Genomic DNA, 25,870 nt, shown 5'->3' on the forward strand with positions numbered 1-25,870 from the left:
CCTGGTTTCCAGCCAGCAGAGTTTCGGTTTCGCGGCTCGCTGACACTGCGGCTCATGAAACTTCAGACCCGTTTAGTTCCAGTCCGTCTCTCAGAGCCGCTGCTTCGTCTCGGAACCAGAACCAGAACCAGAATTGTAGAATCCCGTATCCTGATGGACAGCTTGACAGGTAGGAATGGTTCTGAACGTTTTGTCTGAGCGGGTCAGGAAGCTGCAGGTTCTGACTCTTTTCATTTCACAGACCCGATTCATAACAAACGGGTCAAAAGGTTCTTCTGAAAAATGTAATAAAAAGAGAAAAAATGGATCAAAGATTTCCAAACATTCACAGCATCAGGCTGGGATCCAAACACAGATTCTTTTTCTGGGTTTGGTTCTGACACTAGAACAGGTCCAGTTCTCTGGTTCTGGTGGTTTTGACCAGACAGACCCAGGACTCTATTTCTGGTTCCGGTGTCCTGGTTTCGGGTCGGTAACGTTTGCAGCCTCGGGTTGAGTTTCTTCTGCAGCTTCCAGACAGAAATTGGAGCTGCTGACGGTTCTGGATGTTTCTGTGTCTCTGTGGGTCAAAGGTCAGCAGCTCGAGTGTCTGAAAGTTTTGGCTCCAGCACAGTGAACAGAACCACAGCTGACCCGCCAAGCCTGCGGCCTCATTCCTGCAGCTTGTCCTGAAGTGACCGGCCGCCGATCCGGACACTTAAAGGGAAACGGCGCCGGATCCAACATGGCCGCCTCTGAGGTCAACCTGGAGGACTTCAGCGTTTACGCTCACCTGACTGACGAAGAGCTGCTCCAGATCGCCGTGGAGAGAAGTCTGTCTGACAAACATCAGCAAGCAGACACTGATCAGAGGTCAGCACCAAGGGGCCCTCCTCCAGAACCCAGAAACCCAGAACCCCCCACTGACCCGCCACGACCAGAACACATCCAGAACTGTGCGAACCCCCCAACCGCCCTGACCCAGTTTCTCTACAGGCCCCTCAACAGGTGAGTTCAGCCAGTGGGGCCAGAGGGCTCCCAACACACCTGGGAACCAGTCGGTAATACTGGGAACCAGTCGGTAACCCTGGGAACCAGCCAGTAAACACTGGGAACCAGTCGGTAACCCTGGGAACCAGCCGGTAAACACTGGGAACCAGTCGGTAACCCTGGGAACCAGCCAGTAAACACTGGAAGACGGCCAGTAAAGACTAATAATGACCAATAAACAATAACAACAAATAAACATTTAAAATCAGTAAACAAACACAACGAAATATCATTTTAAACAGAACTGTTTAATGGCTGTTAGAACTACAGTAAATGTTCTCTTTGTGTTCTGGTTCTGCTGCAGAGAGTCCAGTCCTCTGCTGAAGGTCATTATGGACGGAGACGCTGAGGCTTTAATGGACCTGGTCCGGCAGCGGCCCGCCAGTCTGACCGAGCCCTGCGACCAAGGCTGGGTCGCTCTCCATGAAGCTGCCTTCTACGGACAGCTGCAGTGCGTCCGGATCCTGCTCAGAGGTCAGGGTTCTGATGGGCGTGATGGGTCTGATGGTTCTGATGCGCCACTGCAGCGCCCCCTATACTTTATATTTAGCTGTGCATCTGCCTGTAGCCCTCAGTAATAAAATGAAATGGGTAGAATATTTGCCCCCAAACTCAATGTTTAGTTTGAGCTGAACAGACCTTTAATCTCCACCAGAGGGCGCTGTAGGCTCGGTGTGTCGAGTCAGAAACAGAGAGAGGCTTCATTAGTTTCAGTCATTATGATCAAAAGTAAATCCAGTGACTTTTACTCATGACATAACATATTCATGTTCATATTTAAACGTGAACAGCAGCGACTGACTTGCTCTCCCATGCAACACTATTGGCAGATCCCAAATATTTTTATTGAACTTATTTGAAGTATTAACATTTCTCATTTGTGACTGCAGACACACAAAGGCAGTTTATCTTGTTCCATGAAACAGGAGCTTTGGTTCAGGAGGGAAGGGTTATGATTGGTTGGATGCTCTAACCTCTGACCTCTGACCTCAGCTGACCCCAGCTCAGTGAACAGGTGTACGCTGAAGAACGAAACTGCTCTGCTGCTCGCTGCTCTCCGAGGAAACGCTTCCTGTGTCGAGTTCCTCCTGAAGCACGGAGCCAACGTGAACACTGCCAACAAACTCCGAGAGACGCCTCTGTTTCTAGGTGAGCTCTGACATCACAGTGACGTCACACACAGAAGCTTAACACCTGTGTTCTGTCCAACACCTGTTGCTGCTTGTCAGCCTGTGAAAATCCAAACGAAGAGGTTGTGGAGCTGCTGCTCAGGTACGGAGCTCAGGTGAACCTCAGCAGCAGTCAGGGTGAGAGTCCTCTGCACGAAGCCTGCAGACACGGCGGCCTGATGATCTGCAGGCGGCTGCTGGACGCCGGCGCCAACCTGAAGGCCAGGAACGTCTACCAGATCCAGCCGCTGTTCAGCGCCGCCCAGAACGGAAACGCAGAAACCCTCCAGCTGCTTGTTCAGAGAGGTGAGTCCAGCAGGGGCGCTGAGAAATATCTACTGCGGCCTCCAGGTGCCCAGCGGCCTCCAGGTGCCCAGCGGCCTCCAGGTGCCCAGCGGCCTCCAGGTGCCCAGTGTCTTCATGTTTTGCAGGTGCAGATGTAAACGAACAGGCAGGTGATGGAGCTTCGCCGCTTTATGAGGCCTGCAAAAACGGCCACTTCCCAGTGGTGCAGGCGCTGCTCACTCTGAAGGCTGACGCTAACCGAGCCACCAACTCCGACCTGCTGCCTCTTCATGTGGCTGTGAGGAACAACCACAAACGGTCAGAAACGCTGCGATGGGTTCGCTGCATGTGTTCTTTCCGAAGCCAGGCTGAAGGAACTGAGTAATGCATGACAAACTCCAGCTTCCGGTCAGTTGTTGAGTTCTGCTGGATCCATTGGAGTCTTTATCTGCAGATGTTCTGGGGTGGTTCTGCCATCAGCCCCAGACTGACCCCCCTCCGGGGGATAACACCGGTCTCTATGTTTACAGAATCGTATCCTTGCTGATCCCGCTCACCAGCCGGGTCAGAATCAGGACCTGTGGCATCAGCCCCCTGCACATCGCCGCTGACAGGAACAGGGACGAGATCCTGGAGCTGCTGATTGAGTCGGGCTTCGACGTCAACGCCGAGCTGTCGGAGGAGCATTCCCAGATGTACGAGGACAGGCGGAGCACCGCCCTGTACTTCTCCGTCTCCAACGGAAACCTGGAAGCCGCTGAGACGCTGCTGGAAGCCGGAGCCAACCCCAACCTGGACATCTTCAACCCTCTGCTGATCGCCGTCCGGCTGGGCTGGACCGACATGGCAGAGCTGCTGGTGCGGTACGGCGCCGACGTCAACGCTCAGATGTCCACGCAGCCGTCCTCGTTCCCGTCGGCCATCCTGCTCGGCATGGAGTCTCTGCCCATCCTCAAGCTGCTGCTGGACAATGGCTGCGACGCCCGCCTCTGCTTCCGGTGTGACTACGGCCTCCAACCGCATCCGGCCGTTGCTCCGTCACGCCGTCCAATTGAAGAACTGCAGGTGAACCAGCGCTCCCAGCCGCAGGGCTGCATCCAGGTGAGCTGCCAGCATCCATCCATCTTCTCAGACACATGAACTTCAGCAGCATCCCAGTCCGAGTCCAGAGGGTTTGATGTGGGTGTGATTTTGGGAATTCATAATTATTCTATAAAGCATTTTTGAGATCAGACGCTGGTGTTGGACGGGAGTGCCGGTCTTACTGTTTTTGCTCTACTTCAGTGTTGGACCATGGTGTTGACGTTCTGTGTGTTCCAGTACTGCCAGGCCATCTCCAGCTCATGTTTCTGCCGGATATCCGGCCCCATCATCTCCATGCTGCTGGACTACGTCGGCCACGCCCATCTCTGCTCTCGACTTCTGGACATTCTGGAGAGTCGCAGCGATTGGGCCTCCATCAAACTGAAAGCTGGTAGGACGAATTATCTGCATCGTCAGAATTTTAACAAACACTTATTACCACTTAAAGCAGAATCACAGCAAAAGATCTGAGATCCTGTCAGACTCATTTCGGGGCTAAGCTTCCTCCTGTGTCTGCTCTTCCTCAGCTCCTCCTCATCCTCTGATGCAGCTCTGCAGGCTGAAGATCCGCTTCCTCCTCGGAGTACAGAGGCTCAAACTGATCCACACTCTCCCACTTCCTGTCCGGCTCATCCGCTTCCTTTGCTACGACGTGTGCTGCTGACTCACCTGAAGTCAGGGGACACACCTGTCCCTGACTTCATGCTTGGACCTGTTTATTTCTGCTTATGCACCCTGCTGAGGTACAGCAGCCATGTTGGGACATTTTTAGTGAAGACGGACTCTGCCAGGAAGCAGAGCCTGAATTTATCCGACCAGAACCGTCAGATAAAATCTGACGATTCCAATGGCGCTCCACGTTTCTGCCAGACTCTGGAGCTCCGGGCGGACTGACGGACAGAACCTCCAGAACCTCTCTGATCCAGAGGTTTCTGGTGTGAAACGGTGATGTGATTTTGTTGGAGGTTGTGTTTTCTGAAGCGACACTAGGGGGCGCCAGAGAACACGTTTCTGTGTGAATCAGAGCTTTCAGTCTCTCTGCAGCAGAAGCTTTTCAGCCCTGAAGGAAAAAGTCAATAATTAATCCGCTTTATGTCTCTGACCGTAAATGTTCTAAGCATTTAAATATCAATAAATATTGATTATCTATCATACTGCCTATAAAAGAAGCAGGAGGAGATGGGAAGGAGGTTTGTGGAAGCTGTCGGTCTGCGACTCCTCTGCCTTTAGAGAGAAAACGGTCCTGAAAGCCTTCCGGGTCCAGAGTCCTAACTGCCTCAGGTATTTCACCAGAACCTGGAGGATAATCCAGATTTATTCTGAAAGCAGAGCTGCAGCAGAATATAACCTTAATTATAAACTAGCCACACTTGGTTGGAGAATATTCTACCTGGTTCAAGAAATCCTGTTCAGTCTCTTAATAATGTTTCACTCGGATAAAGATGGTCCCATGAAGACTGAAAATGTTATTGACAGTTAAAAACCATCTGAGGTTGGATTTTGTGGAAATAATTCTTCCCTTTCCGTAAACCTGAATTTTTAAAGTAACTAATTAAACTGAGTATCTGAAGCTAAATATTTTTTAATGTTTCTCTGACTCAAGGATGTTGAGTTACTGTAACATGTTTTTGATTACATTGAACTGAAACGTTTTGATTGAGCTGAACTATTAGTTTGTTCCTGTAAATAACTTAAAGTGTGGCTCTGCCTCATCTCTGACCCCTGACCCCTGACCCTGAAAGGACAGGCAGCTTTACATGATGGATTGCTTAAGAACAATTTAACAAGAATTAATACTTCTGTTTAAAATTTACATAATGATAATTTTATAATATTTGAACAAATATAATTCTAATTATTATAGCTAACATCACTGTTGTCTGTCAGGAGATTTAAAGTGTGTGTGATTAGGAAACTATTCCATAATCATTGCACACAAATGCATTTTTATACGAATTAATTTATTAGTAAAATGTATTGCTCTTCTACGTTAACCCTTAGCATCCGGAAATCCAAGGTGTTTATGAAGCTGCATAATCTCTGCTTTACCCTCCGAGTCAGAAGAGGGCGCTGAGGGTCTAGTTGGGTCTAATGGTTCAAACAAAACAGAAGCAAAGCGGGAATCATCCGTTTCTCATCGCTACTGTAAAGAGACTTTCCTCATAATTTCCGCAGCTCACTGGACACATGGTGTGTATTTCTAATAATATTTAATCACCGAGCCTTGGCACGGAGAGCTTACATCGCTGTCATTTACATCATTTAGCACCTGCTAAATTTAACCGGAAGTCACCTCCTAGCTTCCGGTTTAGTCTAGTCAAATATGTTTTTTATTTTAATTTATTTTATTAAACACTTTGAACAATTGTACAAGATTACGTGGGATGTACATGAAGAACTCAAGTCTTACAGGCTTAAGTTAAATATGTTTATCGATATGCTTTTACGTAGCGTCGCGCTGTTTCTTTGTAGAAACCGGTAAGTTGGGAGTTTAACGAAGTCAGACATTTTCAGCTAAGTGAAAACTGCTTGTTTGTTCAACAGAACATTCCATTGATTGGGCCGGAAAATAGGCAGAAATGATAATAAAAATAGAGAACATGGCGGCCTTGGCTTAGCGGTAGGTAAGGCTGTGTAGTTCCTACAGCCAACTTTTCAAAGCTGAAAACTATTTAAAGTAAATGAAAATGTTTGAGTTGATTCAGCTGAAAGCTTATAGCGGTGGTGTAGTTTGTTTTGTAATAATAATAAAGACTCGTTTAATTATAAACATTTACAATGTACTGGAAGTCAGCACATTTGCCTTGTTTTTCATTTCTATTAAATAAATAATTCGTCAGAAATTAAGACAAATATCTCATAAATGAGTTTAGAAATTTCACTATGAAAACTAAATGTAAGAATTTATTGCCTAAAACGAGATTTCTCGGAATCTAAAACTCTAAGTCCTTTTTTCTTCTTCAAGAAATCTTAATGAGTGTAATTTTCTCACTAGACTGGTTCTGGTTCTGGATCTGAATGTGGTTCTGGACCTGGTTCTGGTTCTGGTTCTGGATCTGAATGTGGTTCTGGCTCTGCTCCGTTCTCCTGAGCTGCTGTGATTCAGCTGTTTTCTCCTGGTGTAACTTTAGTCAGAGTGGAGGTCAGCTGATCCGGCTCCTTAAAATAACCCGGACCCTCCCCCCCCCACCCAGCCGGGTATGCCGGGTCCAGATCGGATAAACAGGACACAGCAAGAGAACGGTTCTGGTGGTTCTGGAATAAACTGTGGATTTCTCTGAGAGGTGAGCAGCTGCTTCTGCTGTCTAATTCTTCATTCTGGTGTTTTAAGGGACAGAAGACCCATCCGGGTTGTTCTGACCCACAGTCTGGTTCTGGTCCAGCCTTCATGTTTTTCCATGTTCAGATATGACTTTGTGGATCTGCCTGGAGAGAAACGTCTCACCTGTTCTTGTTTGTTCCAGACTTTTGGACCTGTCATGGCGTCTGCCAGCGTCTCCCGCCCCGGTTCTGGAGGTTCTGGAGGTTCTGCTCTGGCATTCGAGGATTATTCTCTGTACAGTAACCTGACTGATGACGAGCTGCTGCAGCTGGCCATCGAGCGCAGCCTGACGGAGACACAGTGCAGCGGTGCTGCCGCCGTGCAGACCGCCGCCGTGCAGACCGCCGCCGTGCAGACCGCCGCCGTGCAGACCGCCCGTCTCCAGGACAACGTCCCGGAACCGACCAGCACCAGCAGATATCAGCGTCGAACCCCCAGCAGCCAGAATCCTCCTGCAGCCCAGACCAGCGCCACCTACAGCTCCCCCAACCCACCGAAGGAGAAACCGCCCGACCTGTGAGTAGCTCTGGTTCTCCTCCAGTCTGGACCTGTCTGGTTCTGGAGCCTCGTCTAAATGTTGGTCCAAAAAGCAGAAACTGTGACAAACATCAGAGGGAGAATTGAAATAAATCAAATTTTTGTCTTTTGGGGTGCTGTGGTGGCACAGCGGCAAAGCGTATTGAGGCCTTAGTCCTGGTGGCGGTGATCGCAGGTTCGATTCCCAGCCTGGCGACATTTGCCGCATGTCTTCCCCCTCTCTCGTTACCCTCTTTCCTCTCAAACTACTTTCAAATAAAAAGGCCACTAGAGCCGACAAAACCTTAACAAAAAGTTAGTTTCTTTTTTCTATGAAAAGTAAAAATGTGGATTCATTTTTCAAAGTCATGTTTTCACCGTGTCTTTCATTCATTTATAAATGTCAGTTTCTAACTTAATGTTTAAGCTAACTATTTAGCTTGCTAACTAAATATTTTGTTTGTAAGCTAGTTAGCAAGTTAAATATTTATCTCCAAAGTAAATATTAATGAATGTGATAAAAAATATGACTGATAAATGAACGCACATGTTTTGTTTCTTAAGATAGGCTAAATAAACCAAATTATTACTGTTATATTTTAAACGCTGCAGTGTGTGAACGGCTGCCGTGTTACTGTAAATTTAAATAGTTTCATTTATCCAGAAGTCTCTGCGCTCTGATTGGCTGCTGTGATTTACCTGGGCTCTGATTGGTGGGTTTCGTCTGCTGACAGGAAGACCTTCAATGGAACGGTGAGTCGCTTCATGACAGGTTCTGGGAAGAGGATGGTGGCGTACTACAAAAATGACGGCAGCTTGGTCCACATTGCTCCAGAACCTGAGGAGTGAGTCTCTCTGCATGTGACCACCTGCCAGATCTTGAAGATCTTGGATCGTCCATGTTTCTGCTGGGCTCCTCAGTCCTGACCTCTGGAGGTCAGAGGTCATGTCCAGCATTTTAGCTAAAAGCTAGCTACCCTATACACAGTCATAGACATTAGTTATGCTAAAGCGCTACATGCTGGCACATTACTGTGTTAGCGGATTAGCCAGAGGTAAATGTTAGTCTTGCTAGTTTGCTGCTAGCATGCTGCTGCTTCCTGTCCCTCCAGGGAGGAGGAGCCTCTGTTCCGGGCGATTCGTGAAGGCAACGCCAACAAGGTGAGAGCCCTGGCCGTGTGTCCGGGAACCAACCTGATGCTGCCCAGTAAGCCGGGCTGGCTGGCCATCCACCAGGCCGCCTGGTTCGGACAGGACTCCTGTCTGCGAATGCTGCTGTCAGGTAGCCTCACACCTGGACACGTCCACCATCAGTCGCCATGGCGACTGATGGCTTCTGTTGCCTTCAGCTCAACCAGGAATGGTCAACAAGAGGACGTCACGTGGCGAGACGCCGCTGCTGGTCGCCGTCAGCAGAGTCCAACTGGGATGCGTTCAAGTGCTGCTGGAAAACGGAGCCGACCCAGAAATCCCGAACTATGAGAAAGAGACTCCGCTGTACAAAGGTAACCGAAACCCGTGATGAGCCGTTTGTAAAGTCACACGTAATAGAAATGATATTTAGTCTGCTAATTATAAGTGTCACAGTTTCAAATTAAATCAAGATAAATATTTAGCTTCTAGCTAAGTGTTTAGCTTCCACAGATCCTCCACCATACTAAACAGCATGAAAAGCTTTTCCAGGTATTTATGTTTGTTGCTGATGCTGGTCAGTTAAAAAAACAATAATATTTTTTTTCTACATTTAGAGACTTTTATTCTTCACTGAATAAATATCTGAGGTTTAAGTTGCAGAAATAAGTGAAGCAGTAATTGTAGAGAAAGCATCGCTGCTCCAACAGACCTGAACCAAAAGGTTCTGCAGAGGCCCGGTCACTGACCGTTCAGTAGGTCCAGGGGTTGGAGCAGCGATGCATGCAGAGTCTGCAGGACAGGAAGTGAGGCCTGACTAGGAAACCGTCTGTAACAAATGTTCTCTGTTGGTTTGAGGTTTGTTTTTATGCAATAAAGTAACTGTTGTTCCCTGCAGCCTGTGAGCGGAACAGCGCGGCCATTGTTGCGGCGCTGCTGAACCACGGTGTGGCCGTGAACACGCGGTGCATTCAGGGATGGACCGCCCTGCAGGAAACCGTGGTCCGCAGCAACCTGGAGATCTGCGACATGCTGCTGAAGGCCGGCGCCAAGCTGAACCTGCGGAACATGTACGGCATCACGCCGCTTTTCACCGCCGCTCAGAACGGCCAGATGGCCGCGCTGCGCTTCCTCATCAAACACGGTACCGGATCAGATTCTGGCTCCAACACGTACGGCAGAACGTTAGCAGATATAATCAGTTACAGGCCCAGTTCTGGTCTCAGATCCAGTCAGAAGTGATCTGGACAGGAAGTCCTGACTCCCGCTTCCTGTTCCTGCAGGCGCAGACGTGAACACTCAGGCTGACGATGGAGCCACGGCGCTGTATGAAGCCGCCAAGATGGGACACCAGGAAGTGGTGCAGATGCTTCTGTCCCTGAAGGCTGACGCCAACAAGCCTGGGAAAACGGGAATGTTGCCGCTCCACATCGCCGCGCAGAGAGGAAGTGACGCGTACGTAACTCTCCAATTAACGGGATTCAAACCTGCAACCTCTCACATCTCCTGAGCAGATCTGATTTAATGAAGAGGACTCAGCAGTAGGCGCCATCTGTACCGAGCCGGACCGGGCCGAGCGGAGCGGAGCGCCCGACGTGTCGACACCAGAAAGCTGAGCCATTTGTTTAGTAATGTCACTGTTTCAAACTAAACATTTAGTTTAGTAAGCAAACTATTTACCTCTCACCTAACTAAATATTTAGCTAATATACACATTGATTTGTTAATAAGGGGAAGTAGACTATCAGAATAAAAGCTGGGTCTTGATGCTGCTGCTGGTGAACGTTTGTAAAACGGCTCATTCGCTTTTATGCTCAAATGTTGAACAAGAAAAGAAACGATGAAACGATGATGAAGAGGTTACAGCAGAAGTTTATAGAGGCTCAGAAGACCCAGCTTTTATTTTGGTTGTCCAAAATAAAAGAACAGTTAGTTTCCTAACTAGATGTTTAGGTCAAAGCTAAATATTTGGCTTCAAAATAAAATATGTAACTAGCAAGCTAAATTTAGCTGCATATTTGGTTTGAAGCTAAATATTTAGTTAGCTAGCTTAGCTTGCTATTTAAATATTTAGTTTGAAACTGACTTTATAAAGGAAAAACGAAGATGTTAAAAAAGTGAGTGAAAGATGAACAGCAGCCTGACGGCCGCTCCTCTGAAGCCGCTGTGCTTTTTTTCCAGAATCGTCTCCATGTTGATCCCAGTCACCAGCAAGGCCCGGGTCCGGCGGACCGGGATCAGCCCGCTGCACCTGGCGGCGGAGCGTAACCGTGACGACGTCCTGGAGATGCTGATCGAGGCGGGCTTCGACGTCAACGCCCAGCTGTCGGAGGAGCGCACGCGGCTGTACGAGGACCGCCGCAGCACGGCGCTCTACTTTGCCGTCATCAACAACAACACAGAGGCGGCGCGCATGCTGCTGGCGGCCGGCGCCGACCCCAACCTGGACATGTTCCGGCCGCTCATGGTGGCCTCCAGGATGGGCTGCATCCAAATCGTCAAGCTGCTGGTGGAGCACGGCGCCGACATCAACGCCGCCATCCCCACCCACCCCACCACCTTCCCGGCCGTCTACATGTTCTCCATGAAGTACCTGCCGCTCTTCAAGTACCTGCTGGACCACGGCGGCCACGCCCTGCCCTGCTTCCACTGCCGCTACGGCGGCCGGCCGCACCCGCCCCTCAAGACCAGCCGCTCCAACTGGAACGAGGACGCCGACCGCCCGGCTGCTCAGGGGCCGGTCACGAGGGGCGTGCAGGTGAGGTCAGAGGTCAAAACCAGCCGTTCATGTTGACAAGATGACTGATTGATCGCTTGATTGACTGATTGGCAGTTCTGTGAGATGATCTCAGTCCCAAGTATCTGTCGGTGGGCGGGGCCAATCATCGACGTCCTGTTGGACTACGTTGGTCATGTGACCCTCTGCTCCAGACTGATGGAGCACCTGGACAGTTACTCTGGCTGGAGCGCCATCAAGGAGAAGGCAGGTAATGACCGAACGTTCCTGATCCGAGACTGTTGCTGGTTTGTTGCTGGTTCCTGTGGTTCTTAACCCTGATCTCCAGAACCCGTCGCCCTTCATCACCTTCATGTGTCTTTGCTTCACTTCATTGATCCCATGATCGGGGTTGAGAACCACTGACCCGGACCCGCAACTGGCACCGCTCTGGTTGACGCAGGTTGACCTGGAGCGTTGCCATCTACTGCTCCTCTGGTCCACATCTGGATTCGGACAGGAACCAGAACGCCGTGTTGGACCTGACTGACGGGTCCCGATCCAACACCAGAACCAGCAGCACGCCGTGTCCGCTTGGTTTCTGTCTCGGCTCTGAGTCGTGATTCGTTGACCTTCTTTTGCTCGTCTGCTGCAGCCCCTCCGCGGCCGCTGCTGCAGCTCTGCAGGCTGCGGATCCTGCAGCTGGTGGGACGCAGGAAGCTGAAACGGCTGCCGCTTCCTGGTGGCCTGATCCGCTTCCTGAAGCACCAGGAGCTTCCTCCGGACGACGAGAGCTGAAGCAGAGCGCTGACCCGGTGAGCATTCAGGACCGGCTCCAGACGGCGTCTCGCCTGGGACGCTTCCAGCATCGATCCAGTGGCGACACCACCTCAGAAGAGGAGGAGGAGGACTCTCACACAGACTCTGAATGGCTGGAACGGTATGATGTCACTGATGTGTTTCCATCAGAGATTAGTTAGCTGGTTGTTGTCATGGAAACTGAACAGATGATGTCATGTTTTGATGTGTCATTAAACGGTTTTACTGCTGTAGTCTGACACCTTAATGATCGCTGGTCGTTACTCTGGAGAGGTCAGCCACCCTCCATTACTCGCCGCCATGATGGGGGCTGAGCTCACGGCGCCTTCACCTCAAGACGACGGCGTAACATCCGTCCTGCTTCCCCGCGCCAGACAGAACCTCCATCAGAACCTCCATCCGACCCCAACCGATGATCTCAGAACCTGGAAATATCAACAAGAGAAAGAAGCCAAAACTACACACACCGCTACACTGCCCCAAAACACAACCAGGACCAATGGGGCCCAAACCGACACACACACACCAACCCCTCTGAACACACTGATGATGAGCATTAGTTTGAGCGGCGCATATGTGGGTGTGATTGACAGCAGTAAGATCCTCCTCCTAGCTCTGATTGGTAGTTTCTGACCTAGCAATGTATTTGTGTAAATGATAGCTGGATCATTTTCAGATGATCTGCTGCCACCTGGTTGCAGTTTCAGCAAATATAGAAAAAACGGTTTTATGACGGTTCGGTACTGCAGCTTTAAGGCAGAACTAAACGATCGGGCGATCATAGATGGAGCAGCTGGAAATCCCACCCTGCACCTGAATGCACCGCCCTCCCCGGCCGGCTCTCTCTCTCCTCCCTCCGCTCTTTATTCTCCTTGGTACCGACCTGACCCAGACCAGACCGATCCCAGCTGTGGACCGGACCAGATGCTGGCCAGTATTCCTGGTGCTGCTGCTGCTGATGATGATGATGATGGGAGTCCTGATCTTCTGCTGTGTCTCCCAGGTAAGACCAGCTGCTTCAGTGTGACCGTTCCTTACTGGGTTAACTGGAAACGATGGTCAGACAGAGAGGAAAATATCACAGTTTACTTTAGTTTCATTTAGGAAAAGCTCCAGAACCTCCAGAACCTTCAGCCTGAGCTTTCAGGCTTCCAGCTGCAGCAGCCTGACAGGACGGACTGAGGGCACACAGCTCGCCACAGACCGGTTCTGGACCAAAAACTCTCCTCGTGTCTTTGCATCTGCAGGTCAGCTGGGGGGCGTGTCCACATGTTGCCATGGAGACAACATACAGGTGTGCTCCTTTCTTCCTGTTGCCTCCTCCCCTTCCTCCTCCTCCCCCCAGAGAGCCAAAAGGTAAGCGGTTCCTCTCTGGATCCACCTGTTTGGTTCTGATCCAGTTCTGACTGGTACTGGTACCGGGTCTATAGATCAGGAAACCACCCGGACACCATCAGAGCCTGTGTGACCTTTGACCTCAGCTGTATTTCTAGTCCAGGTGTGGGGGCTCCTGATTGCTGAAGGCTTTTATTTTGATAATCTGACAAAATCCCTCGAACTGATTGCTTAATCCTGATTCTTCCTCCTCATCTTCCTCTTCCTCGTCTCTGTGCTGCAGTTCGAGCTCCGGACGCTCCTGATGCTCCGGACGCTCGCCTTGAATTCCCGGGGCTCATCTTCATCGTGGCCTCGTTGTCATCGCTGGTGCTCCTGACGACGTTGAGCCGCCGCGGCGCCTGCAGGTGGGATTCAGCAGATCGATGGCTTGGATCTGGTTCTGACCCACAATATAGGAGCTAATATTAATATCTGAAACTACATGTTAATAAGCGTTTATAAATGAATATTCTCTGAGTCTGGTGTCAAAGTGACTGCAGACTCACCAGGGCGCCGCGCTAACGCTGACTGATGCTGCGCCGCTTCGATTAGTTTAACAGTTCACTGCTGACATCATCAGAACCAGAGGAATTGGACCGCCAGCCAGGTTTCAGTGGACGGAGGAATTAGAAACGTTTCCAGTTTGGAGGAGAAACGTTCAGAAATCATTTCTCCATCTAAAGAGCAATAAAATGTTTCCCAGCTCTAGCTGACCCGGGAGCGCCAGCCTCAGCCAGCCATGCTGCCGGCGGCGCCGATGCTTCGGCTCAGCGGTCCGGTTCAGCCCAAAGCTTCACATTTATTATCTTATCAAAAATAAATCGCCTTTCACTGAATTCTGACCCAAAAATGAAAATGTGGATCTGTTAAAGTTCTGAAAGCTGCTGTCTACTTCAGAACCAGAACCAGAGAGAACGGGCCGAACCAGGGAGGAAGCAACCTGCAGGAACCGACATCGGCCTGGCTCTAACTGGACCGTCTCCACGGTAATCAGAGGACCAACCAGCATCACGGACACAGAGCTGTACATGTTCAACCAGAAACAGAACCAGGACTGGATCTACATGTGGCCGGGAGCCTTAATGTCCTTAAAATCATATTTATATAAACTGAACAATGATTTGACCAGAAAATTAAATATTAATGAACTAAAACTGTTTTTGAGGTTCTGTTTGGTTCTGATCCAGCAGCAGCACGGGTCAGGAAGCGAAGCAGTTTGTTTCTGCGTGTGTGCCAAGCTTTTATGTGCTTGTGGGGACATTTTCTTGGTCCCCATGATGGGAAATGTTGTTTCTGGGTCAGGGGTCAGGGGTCGGGTTTGGGGCTGAGGTGTTCAGTGATTTCTGGTTAGACTGTAGAAATGAATGGAAGTTGATGGAAAGTTCCCACAAAGATAGGAAAACACGGCTGTGTGTGTGTGACGGTGAGGTTTCCTCTCTCACTCGTTTATTTACCTCAGGCCTCATTTCCTGGACCGGGTGATGAAGATGATGAGGAGGACTTCCTGTGTCCATGGGAGCCCGTGATGTTAAACAGGAAGTGACTAACTTAGTAAATCCAGCAGATGGAAGAAAACAAACAGAATCCTGGGAGTGGACAGAATGTCATCCGATGGAAAAATAACACCAAATCACAGAACGCTTTTATTTTGAAAAGACGGCAGGTGAGTTTTGCAAGGAAGAATTAACTGCTGATGACGACATGACAAACATTACAATACATTAAGCATCGTGAACACACTAAATGCTGGGTTTTCAGAATAAAAGCCTGACTGGTTTCACGACACATTAATTCCAGATCAAAGGTTAATAATAATTCAGTTGTTTCACGCTAAGAGGAAGAGGAAGAGGAAGGTCAGGTCCGCGGGACTTGCTGGGCCCGCTCCCGGTACTCCGGCAGGTGGTAGAGGATCCAGGCTGCTGGGGTCAACATGGCCGCCGCGAACACAGACATGACGAAGAAACTTTGCTGTCAGGAAGAGAACAGAAAAAATGTCAACCAGACGGAACCAAACATATTTTTAGAATCTCCAGAACCAGAACAGAACCACCAAGGTCAGGAACATTCTAAAGCGCTATACCAACACAGTATTGACTGGAGGAGGCTAATGCTAAAATGCTAAATACCAATATGGTTTTGAGTGGAAGCTAATGCTAAAGCACTATACCACAGATGTCAAACTTCATTTAACTGAAAGTTTACAAAACAGCCAAATAATTCGGCACTTAGCTAAACTTATTCAGTTAAGTGCGCTACATATTTTCAGAGTTGGCAAAAAACGCTAAAGCACCGAGCAAACAACTAGCTCCACTATTAGGGAATTGCGGGTTTGTACAGAAGCGTATTGCTGTCATGAAACGTGATAAAGTTTATGCATCCAGAAGGTGGCGGTAGTGGGCTTTTAGTGCATGTTTACCTTCATGCCTGACCTAAAACATGGAGAGATACTGATGCTGCTGGATGTTAGGTATGAAATCATTAATAGTGTGTGCGTGTAACAAGTTAATATTACTTTACATTAAACTTCGAATTCCACCAAATTACTTATAATATATTATGTAAATTAGTTATTTCTTCTTATTACCTGTTTGATGTGAGAAGTTAGCTTTTCCTATTGCCCTTGAACGCACCTCATGCAGTAGCCACCTAGCTTGATGCATGCTGAGGTGAAATGCTGCGCTGGGCTAGCAGGAGGGAGGTGTTTGGACCGGACTATACAGACTGCTCACTGCTGTTTCTCAGACAAATAAAAAATGGTCGACCCAGATCTGGTTCCTGTTCTGTTTGATACACCGATAGAAACAGAACGCAGAGTGAAAGCTTGGGCCGGTCACATGCGCTCTGGGCCGGATCCTCTAGCTGTGGCGGCTGACGGAGCAGCTGGAGAACCATCAGTTTCACCACCTTAGACATATTTAACATGGATCAAAAATCAACCCGAGACGCTGCTGCTGCTGGCCTTCTGACTAAAACAGAACAAATCATGAGGATAGACTTTAGATCCTGCTGGTAGATTAGAAATCACTGAACGGATTAAAGATCTGCTGCTGCTGGATCAACCTGCTGGTTCTGGTTCCAGTTCATCCATTACCAAACATGGAGAAACAGCATTCAGCTTCTATACACCACAAATCTGGAACAAACTTCCAGAAACCTGAAAATCAGCTGAAACCCCAAGTTCCTCTAAATCTAGTAGAAGTTAGTTTAGCTGGTAGAGGGAACCCAGCTGTTGGCCTGATCCATTCATAATTATTCCATCATGTGAAGCTCGTTGAAGCGACCTGCTGCTGAAATGTTCTGTATTAATAAACCGGACCGGACCGACTCTGGGACAGATCACTGTCACACCTGGATCTGGAAGAAATGTTCTGGTTCTGGTTTCTCTTCATGGTTCTGGGTTAAATAAATTAGTCTGAACAGAAAGCAGACCGACTGATCGGAGGTCTGGATCAGCCTTCAGATCAGCCATCAATTATTGATCAGTTTTAGCAGCTCCAGTCAGTTTCTGAGTTATTAGTTATTGACCAGTCAGTCGATCGGTTAGTTAGTTAGTTAGTAGTTACTCACAGCAGCTCCGACCCGGTGTCGAGGAGGTTTGCTGTAGATCGTCCTCTTTGTCTCCTTCAGGACTTTTGCACGAGTCAAACTTGAAGATTTGTCCAGCATCCTCAAGACAGAGCATAGCATCGTCATGACGACCCTCACCTGATCACACCTGGTGCTCTGATTGGCCACTGCCGATCCGTTTGGTCGGTGTGAGCAGCTGGACGGTTGGAGTCAGACTGAGGGCTGGAGGCAGAGCAGGAGGAAGAGGAGGAGGAGGAGGATCCAGCCGGGAGCCGATTGGCCGGCCGGCGGGTCCCGGGTCAGTTCTGGTCGGTGATAACAGGAACCAGAGCAGCAGCTCTGATTGGATCTCCTGCAGAACAAAGAACCCTGATGAGGCGGAGAGCTGCAGGTGTTTGATGTTGGAGCAGAGCCACAGGTGGAGCGCTGCTCTTCGTCACAGATGGACAGATGATAGGAAGTCACCGTCTGACCACCACGCCAGCAGCTGCAGGACGGCCGGTTCTGTTCAGACTCCGGATCCAGAACTCGGTTCTCTCAGCACAGTCAGGAACAATCCAATGTTTTGTGACTATTGTTTGGACTTCAGTTAAACCTTTAGATCTGGACCTGGACCCACTGATCAGCTCCAGAACCAGGCAGGAGGATCCTCCGAGTTTGGGTTCCTTCCTGAACCCGGCCCGGTTTCTGCAGCTGACCGGGTCCCTGAACAATGAGCTCAACATCACGCTTTATTGCGCAGCGTAACTTTTATTCTTACAAGTAAGAAAACACAAAGATGAAACTAAGAGACACTCAGCTTAAAAACATCCCAAAGAACAAATTCAGAAAATATAAAACTGAAGAAGAAGTTGAGTTTTTCCCAGGAACGATCAGGAGAAGAACGGTCCAGAGTCCGCTCGACGTCTTTTACGACTCTGTTGCTCGAAGAACTGACGGATGTCATCAGAGGTCACGACCTGCCGCAAGAAAGCTGTGAGTTAGCATGAGTCAGCGGAATAAGAGGCAGAAACACTGAGACCCAAGTTAAAGACCCCCCACATTACAACCCAGACCCGCCCCAAAGGTACAATTCTGCATCATCAGTTATAGCCCCGCCCCTTGTGTTTATAGCCCCGCCCCTCTTCATTAGGAACAGTAAATCTCACCTTTCCTTCAGCCGCAAACGTCTGCAGGAAGTCCTTCAGTTCAGTTTTCATGTCGTTATAGCCTGAAACATGGAAACCATCAGCTTTGTGGGAACTGTAGTTCTGAGTCTGTAGTTTAACTGGTGGTACCGGTTGTGTATTTTAGGTACCGTGGATGATCTCGAGCTGTTGGACCCGGTTCAGGTTGTCCAGCGCGGACATCAGCGGGTCGTGTCCCTGCTGTCTCTGCTCGTTGCTCTTTCCTTTGTTCTCGTAGGCGAGGACGGTGTCCGCTTCGTCCAGCAGGAAGGACAGTCCGGCACCAGCCAGCTGCACCTGGGTCAGAACGTCACAGGAGGGTTAGCGCCTGGTGTCGGGTCAGGTCAACCTTCAGGGCGCAGCTGATGAACACCTGGCAGGTGGAGCAGGAGCAGAGCCTGGAGCGCCACCCTGAGGGCCAGAACACGGCTCCCGATTGGTCCGTCTTCTGACCCGCTTCCTGCAGCGCCTTCAGTCTGCAGCTTGGCTCCGCCTCCTGCCGGCTGCGTTTACAGCTGGGCTCGACGACCTCGTCGCCCTGGAAACATTTGATTGGTCATCAAGGTTGCTATGGAAACCTACTCAGACCAGGTGAGTCAGGCGTCTCACCTTCTCCTCCTTTTTAGGCACACCGGCCTCTGACTGCTCTCCTTTCTCCTCCTTGGTCTGCAGCGCCGGACCCTGCACTAACAGCACAACGTCCCACACAGGTGAGACGCCACGAACAACACCCACCTGCAGCTAGAAAGCCCCGCCTCTTACCTGCTAGGTGAGCAGCGTAGGCCCAGAGAAAAACATGTTGGTTCATGCAGGACTCACAGATCATCTCCTGCATCTCCACACAGTCAGGAACTGCACAGCCCAGGTGCTGCAAGGAGACAGGTGAGGAGAGGAGAGGAGAAGAGGAGAGGAGGCAGGTGAGGAGAGGATACAAGAGGAGACAGGAGGATAGGACACCTGGCTCCACCTGCTCAGACTCACCCTGCCATGCAGCCAGTCCTCACAGACCACACACTGGATCATCTCATCCTGCACCTGGACACAAGCAGCCAATCACAGTGAGACATGGAGTCATAGCTCAGCTGGTGAACAGGTGAGCTCCAGGTGGTCTCACCTGGTCGTCAGGGTCGGGGTACGGCCGGCGGCAGGTGCAGTAGAGGCCGAAGAAGTTATGGCTGTATTTATTCAGACTGTTGGTGTCGTCCTTCTCCTGACACACACACATAAAAATATATATATAAGTCAAAGATATGAAATCTGCCATCCTTCCTTCCATCCAGGGTCAGCGTTGCCATGGCTGCAGGACATGTGAGTACAGGTGTTCTCAGGTGAACTCACAGGATGTAGTTTACACTGCAGCTCAGAGAACTTCCTGTTTCCACAGTCGCAGCGGAAATTTCTGCAGAAACCACAGAAAAAGAATTGAAACGGATCCCAATGATCTAACTGGTGTTCAGAAACTGACCTGAGTCACATGACAACAGCAGACCAATCTGTGAGAGGTACCTCTTGGTGTAGAGCTCAAAGAGGTCGTGACCTTCGTGGCAGGTGTAGGAGCAGGCCAGGCAGACGCCGGCGGCCTCGCCGCCCTGTGGCGTGCAGGTGTTGCAGGCGTACAGCGCCTGCCGCTTCACGTAGCCCTGCAACAGACGCAGTGTCAGCTGGGCTAGGCCGGGCCGGAACTGGATCCTCGAGGTGAAACTTACCTGAGGATAGGAACAGTGATCGGAATCACTTCCTGCCAGGACGGCCGAAGCTTCCTCCTCCAGCTCCTCATCCTCCTCCAGAACGTCCACCAGAGACACCGTCTGCTCCTCGCTCATCCTCACCTGCTTCCTGCAAGGCAAACCCGCGGGTCAGCCGGAAACCACGGCCCGGACCAACCATGAAACAATGTCCTGAAGGTTCTATAGGAATAAAATGGCTGAAGCTGGAGTTTCAGTAAATGGATCAGGAGTTACAAGTTTTAATAATTTAGACAAATTAGCATAAAGACGTGGAAGTCCGAAAATCTCCAACAAGTCTGGAAGTACTGGGCTGGGATCCAGGACCTGGAATATTATCCAGAACCTGGAATATTATTCTAGAACCTGGAATATTATCTAGAACCTGGAATATAATTGAGAACCTGGAATATTATTCTAGAACCTGGAATATTATCCAGGACTTGGAATATTATTCTAAAACCTGGAATATTATCCAGGACCTGGAATATTATCCTAAACCTGGAATATTATCTAGAACCTGGAATATTATCCAGGACCTGGAATATTATCCTAAACCTGGAATATTATTCTAGAACCTGGAATATTATCTAGAACCTGGAATATAATTGAGAACCTGGAATATTATTCTAGAACCTGGAATATTATCCAGGACTTGGAATATTATTCTAAAACCTGGAATATTATCCAGGACCTGGAATATTATCCTAAACCTGGAATATTATCTAGAACCTGGAATATTATCCAGAACCTGGAATATTATTCTAGAACCTGGAATATTATCCAGGACCTGGAATATTATCCTAAACCTGGAATATTATTCTAGAACCTGGAATATTATCTAGAACCTGGAATATTATCCAGAACCTGGAATATTATTCTAGAACCTGGAATATTATATAGAACCTGGAATATAATTGAGAACCTGGAATATTATCCAGAACCTGGAATATTATTCTAGAACCTTTAATATTATCCAGAACCTGGAATATTATTCTAGAACCTGGAATATTATCTAGAACCTGGAATATAATTGAGAACCTGGAATATTATTCTAGAACCTGGAATATTATCCAGAACCTGGAATATTATCCAGGACCTTTAATATGATTCTAAAACCTGGAATGTTATCCATGACCTGGAATATTATCCAGAGCCTGGAATATTATTCTAGAACCTGGAATATTATCCAGGACCTGGAATATTATTGAGAACCTGGAACATCTAACTGGATTTTAAACGGTCAGCAGCCCCACGGTTACCATAGTAACCAGGTAAAATGGTAAGTTATTGACGAACAGAGGTTACCAAAGCAGGCCTGGGATGGAATAATCAGGTAGGCAGGTTACCATAGTAACCAGCAGACAGCCGATCAGGTAGATTCTGACCGGTTACCTCCAGGTCACATGTTATTGATACCCTGGTTATCGATCCCTGATCAGCTCCAGGTTGCTAATGCTAACGCTATTAACCCGGACCAGAGACGGAACTTACTGAACCGAGCCGGACCGGAAGCACACCCGAACCCTTCCCTGCGTGTGATCAGCTGATCGATGGGGATCAATGACTCCGATCGGAGCGAACCTTTGATGCTGAAGCACGAGCTCCTGCTAACGGATCACAACTTCCGGTTGACGTCCAGCAGCTCGTATTTGGCGGCTTCCGGTGAGGTCAGAGGTCGCCAACATGGAGGCGGCGTTTGTACGCGCGGAGCTGCGGTTTTGGGACGGACAGAACCGAACCTTCAGCGTCCGAACCGGTACCGGCCTGAGCGCCCTGAACGCCGCGATCTCCGAGCTCAACCAGAGGGCGGCGCAGATGCTCACCGAGCTCGTTGACAGCGAGAGAGCGCGCGCAGGCGGTGCACGAGGTGAGCTTCCGGTGGCCGTTTGAGCAACAGCTCCGCGCGCGAAGTAGAGCTGAAGTAGCGGCGGGAGCGCGTGAAGAAGCGCGCTGTCGATGTAGAGAAGATGAAAAGCACGTGACCTAAACAAACAGTTGGAGAGAGTGAGCCGTCCAGTTTGACCCGGGCAACATGGCGGCACTATTAGCGTGTCATACTGGGTCAGACTGTTAACACATGTTGAAGCTGCTATGGCTTGGAAATAAACTCAGGAGCAGTATGTCGTTAAAACCAGAAACGTTCTCGTTATAATAAGATATCAAATCCGCTCCTCTGACCGATTCCGAGCTGCTAAGAGGCATAAATGGCTCCTACCGACACGTCACCGTTTCTGTTCTACTGTTAACGGCCTTTTTTTATTAAACGGGAAAACTGATCCTGAATTTATTTCCCAGCTCTGGCAGTAAAACGGCTATGATGTTGTTAAAGAGTGAGTTAGACATTTTATATTAAAGAAGTTAATAGAAATCCGGCCCTTTGTGGCACTGATGGGTTTTATCCTCATGTTGTTTCAGATCGATAACGATCACTGACTACTTTTTTATGATGAATCTTTTTGAAATTTACAAACGACATTTTTAAGCAATAACGTTTGGCTTTTATTAATCACCTAATGAAATAAAAATATTTTCATGTATCAAATGGAGCCCATATTCATTATCTATTGCAAATATGAAAATATGGAGTACTCAGAATATGAAGTATGATTAATCTGTCGGCTCTGTTAGGAAACCAGCAGTGTCAGCATTGAAAAATTAAAGCTAGCATTGGTGATTACAAGCTGGCATTTAGTATTGTTTTTATTGTTGTGTTTTATGATTTTGCCGTGATTGTACATATATAAAATCTATATATTGTATATTCAGACTATTATTAACTGACCTGTGCAGGGCCACTGATGGAAACTACCGTAAGTTAAATCTGGTGCAAAGTATCTTTTCTCAATGTGTTCTGCTCATTGTCCCTGTTCATACCTGTCAAGTCTCCCGTTTTTTTACCCCCGTTCCCGTAAATACAGTATATCGTATTTTGCCCCCCTAGTCTAACAGTAGCACCGGACGGAGACATTTCCCGTATTCTCAAGTCCAAACCTTGACAGGTTAAATAAACTAAACTACAATAGCGCCCCCTGTGGTGGCGGCATGCTAGAGCAGTTCCGGTTTCTGATCAGTTCTTTTCTGACTCGAGTTGTTTGGACAGTTTTCTCCTCTGGTTCTGGATGCTGCGCAGCTGGGAGGATTTTTGATGTTACACTTTTACTTTTGAGGAGATGTAGTGTCTCGGTCGGTGTAACCACGGCAACCATGTATTGTTTTCATAACTACGATCTGATTAGCATCTCGGAAACTGTTATCAAAATATTTCATATAATTGGGCCAAGATGGCAGAAATTTTGGTCGTCGGCTCTCTTAAACACAGGAACAGAGTTGAGGGTAAAATTCAAACTCTGCTTCATCGCTACTCACATTGAGCTCCACTTTGTTCTGGAGGAAATAATTTACTCGTTTACTAATTATGGCCGACAGAGGAAAACAGCTTCAACTTTACTGTAACAACGTCAGAGCTTCCACAAATTCAATCAAGAAATATGGAGAAGGTAAATATAGAGACATTTAGATCTCTAAAACTAAATGTCACCATGAACTGGTAACTCAGACAATCGTGCATTTTAGTAAGTATGAATTTTTTAATTAACTCATCATTTAGGGCGAATATATATTTTTTCTTGATGGAAAAACGTGTCTATAAACATGTTTTCAGACATTTTGTAGAACAGGAAAAAAACAGGTTTGAATTTGAATTCTTGAAAGTCATGTGACATCGTCACCAATCACGAGCAACCAATCAGAGCGCCCCTCTGCAGCGCTGATAATTCACTTTGAATAAAAAAATAGAAAATAAATCTAATATTCTAAACCTTTTTAAGGATTGCTGTTTCAGCTGCTCTCTACTAAATATTTCCAGCAGCAAACAGGGCAACCTCCTGGGGGCGCTGTTCTGATTCACCTGTTCTACCTGCCGCAGGTGATGAAGAGAGTGATGAGGAAGAGGAAGAGGAAGATTTGAACTCTGACCTTCAGCCTGAAGCTAAAAGATCCAAAACCAGCTGAACTCCTGCTGTGAAATGTCATGTTTTGTTTTATTAATGTCATATTAAAGTTGCCATGGTAACCAGTGCGTCACGTCATTAAATACAGAAAAAACAAACAGAAATTGCTGCTCTCTGATTTTTCAGCAGGGACTGACAGTCTGTGCTGAGGGCGGTGAAGATGCTACGTTTGTTTACTGGAACAGGAAGTGACATCACACGTCCATCTGTCTCTACATGTGAATGAGCAATCCGGCTCTGTGATTGGCTGGTTTGGGCGCGCCACGGCGACTGCACAGCAGGAAGATGCAGACAGGAAGCACGCAGTAGCCGACGGCGCGGGGATCCGCCCTGGTGCACGAAAACAGGAAGAGGAAGAGCTGCAGGTACGGCACCAGGAAGACGGAGGCCCACGCCCACACAGGAAGTGGCGGCAGGTGGGCGGAAACGGCGGGGGGCAGCACCAACGAGCCGTCGCTCTGCACGCGCTCCAGACTGACCACCTCAAACACCAAGTAGGCGGCCATGATGCTGAGCAGCAGGAAGAGAGCCACGCCCACCCAGCCCATCCTCTGGCGGAAGTTCATCATCCTCCATACTGCAGAGGAAGAAACGTCTAGGATCAATAACCTGAGATTAACTGATCAATATTCTAATCAATACAGGAAATAAATCAGGTCCAAAACTCAATGCAACTAACTGAACTGTTCACCTTCAGACCGAACATCTGCAAGTGAACTGTTCGCCTTCAGACCGGACATCTGGAAGTGAACTGTTCGCTTTCAGACCGAACATCTGGAACTGAACTGTTCGCCTTCAGACCGGACATCTGGAAGTGAACTGTTCACCTTCAGACCGAACATCTGGAAGTGAACTGTTCGCTTTCAGACCGAACATCTGGAACTGAACTGTTCACCTTCAGACCGAACATCTGCAAGTGAACTGTTCACCTTCAGACCGAACATCTGGAAGTGAACTGTTCGCTTTCAGACCGAACATCTGGAACTGAACTGTTCGCCTTCAGACCGAACATCTGGAACTGAACTGTTCGCCTTCAGACCGAACATCTGGAAGTGAACTGTTCGCCTTCAGACCGAACATCGGGAAGTGAACTGTTCGCCTTCAGACCGAACATCTGGAAGTGAACTGCTCGCTTTCAGACCGAACATCTGGAAGTGAACTGCTCGCTTTCAGACTGAACGTTTCGAGTGAACTGTGGTAAAAAATGAACCGAGTCTGGCCCAGAGTTGTGTTTAACACTGGCTGCACCAGACTCCATTCAGATTTTATTCAGTTCAAATGTATCCGAACAGTTCTTAGGACCGGATCCCGGTGTTGGAGCCGGTGCTGATTTCCGTCTCGGTTTGGACTCGGACTGAGCTCAGAGGTAAACACTGAAGGATTCATTCTAGCTGCATGTTGCTCTTTCTTTACTGCACCTGGTCGCGCGCAGCCACGTGCCTGGTCACCTGTCAGTTCGCGCTACAGCAGCTCTTACCTTCCCTCGCGCTGATTCTTTCAAAGTAAAATCCAGGTTCGGACTCGGTTTCAATCAGCAGCTGGTTCGGTCCGGAACCGATCGCCTTTCTTCCTGTTTAATCATGTGACTCTGACATAACGTCATTGAGTCTAGTGATGGAGAGCGCCTCCTGGCGACCAACCGGATGTTTACTGAATCATCTTAAGTTGGTCAACACAAGAAAAGTCGCTTTGTCTGAAAGGAGAGGTTTCTGACCAACTAGGTGTGGCACTGTGTGGACTTGTTCCTGGATTTGATCACAATCTTCAGAAAGTTGATGATCATCTTGGCCATGAATGATAAGGAAGAAGAAAGAAAAAAAGTGAAACCTGATGGAATCGGTGGTCAAATATTAAAATCAGAAAATTTGCGATGCACTTGGTGTTTGTTTTTTTTACTTTCTCCTTTATATAACACATAGTTGTGTGTTATATAAACGCATAACCATGCCTTTT

The 25,870-nt window shown here is 48.4% G+C and overlaps 5 protein-coding genes across 7 annotated transcripts; 3 read left to right on the plus strand and 2 right to left on the minus strand.

The window, feature by feature from the left end:
* The first annotated feature begins 83 nt into the window (after positions 1-83).
* Positions 84-4,718, plus strand: LOC102218199 (ankyrin repeat and SOCS box protein 2-like). Of its 2 annotated transcripts, XM_023347467.1 has the most exons (9): positions 92-169; positions 573-987; positions 1,334-1,503; positions 2,023-2,178; positions 2,259-2,504; positions 2,630-2,801; positions 3,014-3,584; positions 3,804-3,957; positions 4,094-4,718. In XM_023347467.1, the coding sequence occupies exons 2-9, from the start codon at positions 725-727 to the stop codon at positions 4,228-4,230; spliced, it is 1,869 nt and encodes a 622-aa protein (XP_023203235.1). In that variant the 5' UTR covers positions 92-169; positions 573-724; the 3' UTR covers positions 4,231-4,718. The 2 variants fall into 2 exon arrangements, with proteins under 2 accessions (XP_005805245.1, XP_023203235.1); XM_005805188.2 differs by having other exon boundaries at positions 84-987.
* A 42-nt stretch (positions 4,719-4,760) lies between these two features.
* On the plus strand, positions 4,761-12,303 carry LOC102218460 (ankyrin repeat and SOCS box protein 2-like). The gene is made up of 11 exons (XM_014471067.2): positions 4,761-4,847; positions 6,698-6,850; positions 7,031-7,404; positions 8,139-8,249; positions 8,517-8,686; positions 8,754-8,909; positions 9,434-9,679; positions 9,819-9,990; positions 10,717-11,293; positions 11,369-11,522; positions 11,907-12,303. Exons 3-11 carry the CDS (start codon positions 7,046-7,048, stop codon positions 12,047-12,049), a joined length of 2,088 nt encoding a protein of 695 aa, XP_014326553.2. The 5' UTR covers positions 4,761-4,847; positions 6,698-6,850; positions 7,031-7,045; the 3' UTR covers positions 12,050-12,303.
* Positions 12,304-12,392: 89 nt separating this feature from the next.
* LOC111611348 (proline-rich membrane anchor 1-like) lies at positions 12,393-14,434 on the plus strand. Of its 2 annotated transcripts, none has more exons than XM_023347486.1 (3): positions 12,393-13,073; positions 13,165-13,426; positions 13,689-13,781. In XM_023347486.1, the coding sequence occupies exons 1-3, from the start codon at positions 12,725-12,727 to the stop codon at positions 13,708-13,710; spliced, it is 633 nt and encodes a 210-aa protein (XP_023203254.1). In that variant the 5' UTR covers positions 12,393-12,724; the 3' UTR covers positions 13,711-13,781. The 2 variants fall into 2 exon arrangements, with proteins under 2 accessions (XP_023203254.1, XP_023203255.1); XM_023347487.1 differs by lacking the exon at positions 12,393-13,073 and adding an exon at positions 14,345-14,434 and having other exon boundaries at positions 13,328-13,426; positions 13,689-13,812.
* A 3,314-nt stretch (positions 14,435-17,748) lies between these two features.
* On the minus strand, positions 17,749-21,478 carry ubr7 (ubiquitin protein ligase E3 component n-recognin 7 (putative)). The gene is made up of 12 exons (XM_005805156.3): positions 21,399-21,478; positions 19,887-20,016; positions 19,687-19,820; positions 19,519-19,579; positions 19,295-19,390; positions 19,162-19,215; positions 18,943-19,048; positions 18,790-18,866; positions 18,554-18,718; positions 18,312-18,477; positions 18,163-18,224; positions 17,749-17,973 (listed from the first exon to the last, which is right to left on the minus strand). Exons 2-12 carry the CDS (start codon positions 20,001-20,003, stop codon positions 17,887-17,889), a joined length of 1,125 nt encoding a protein of 374 aa, XP_005805213.1. The 5' UTR covers positions 20,004-20,016; positions 21,399-21,478; the 3' UTR covers positions 17,749-17,886.
* A 2,597-nt stretch (positions 21,479-24,075) lies between these two features.
* tmem251 (transmembrane protein 251) lies at positions 24,076-25,517 on the minus strand. Its single transcript, XM_005805190.2, has 2 exons — positions 25,395-25,517; positions 24,076-24,494 (listed from the first exon to the last, which is right to left on the minus strand). Exon 2 carries the CDS (start codon positions 24,484-24,486, stop codon positions 24,130-24,132), a length of 357 nt encoding a protein of 118 aa, XP_005805247.1. The 5' UTR covers positions 24,487-24,494; positions 25,395-25,517; the 3' UTR covers positions 24,076-24,129.
* Between the last annotated feature and the right edge of the window lie 353 nt (positions 25,518-25,870).

The sequence above is a fragment of the Xiphophorus maculatus genome, chromosome 15 (genome assembly GCF_002775205.1).
Source record: "Xiphophorus maculatus strain JP 163 A chromosome 15, X_maculatus-5.0-male, whole genome shotgun sequence".
NCBI lineage: Eukaryota > Metazoa > Chordata > Actinopteri > Cyprinodontiformes > Poeciliidae > Xiphophorus > Xiphophorus maculatus.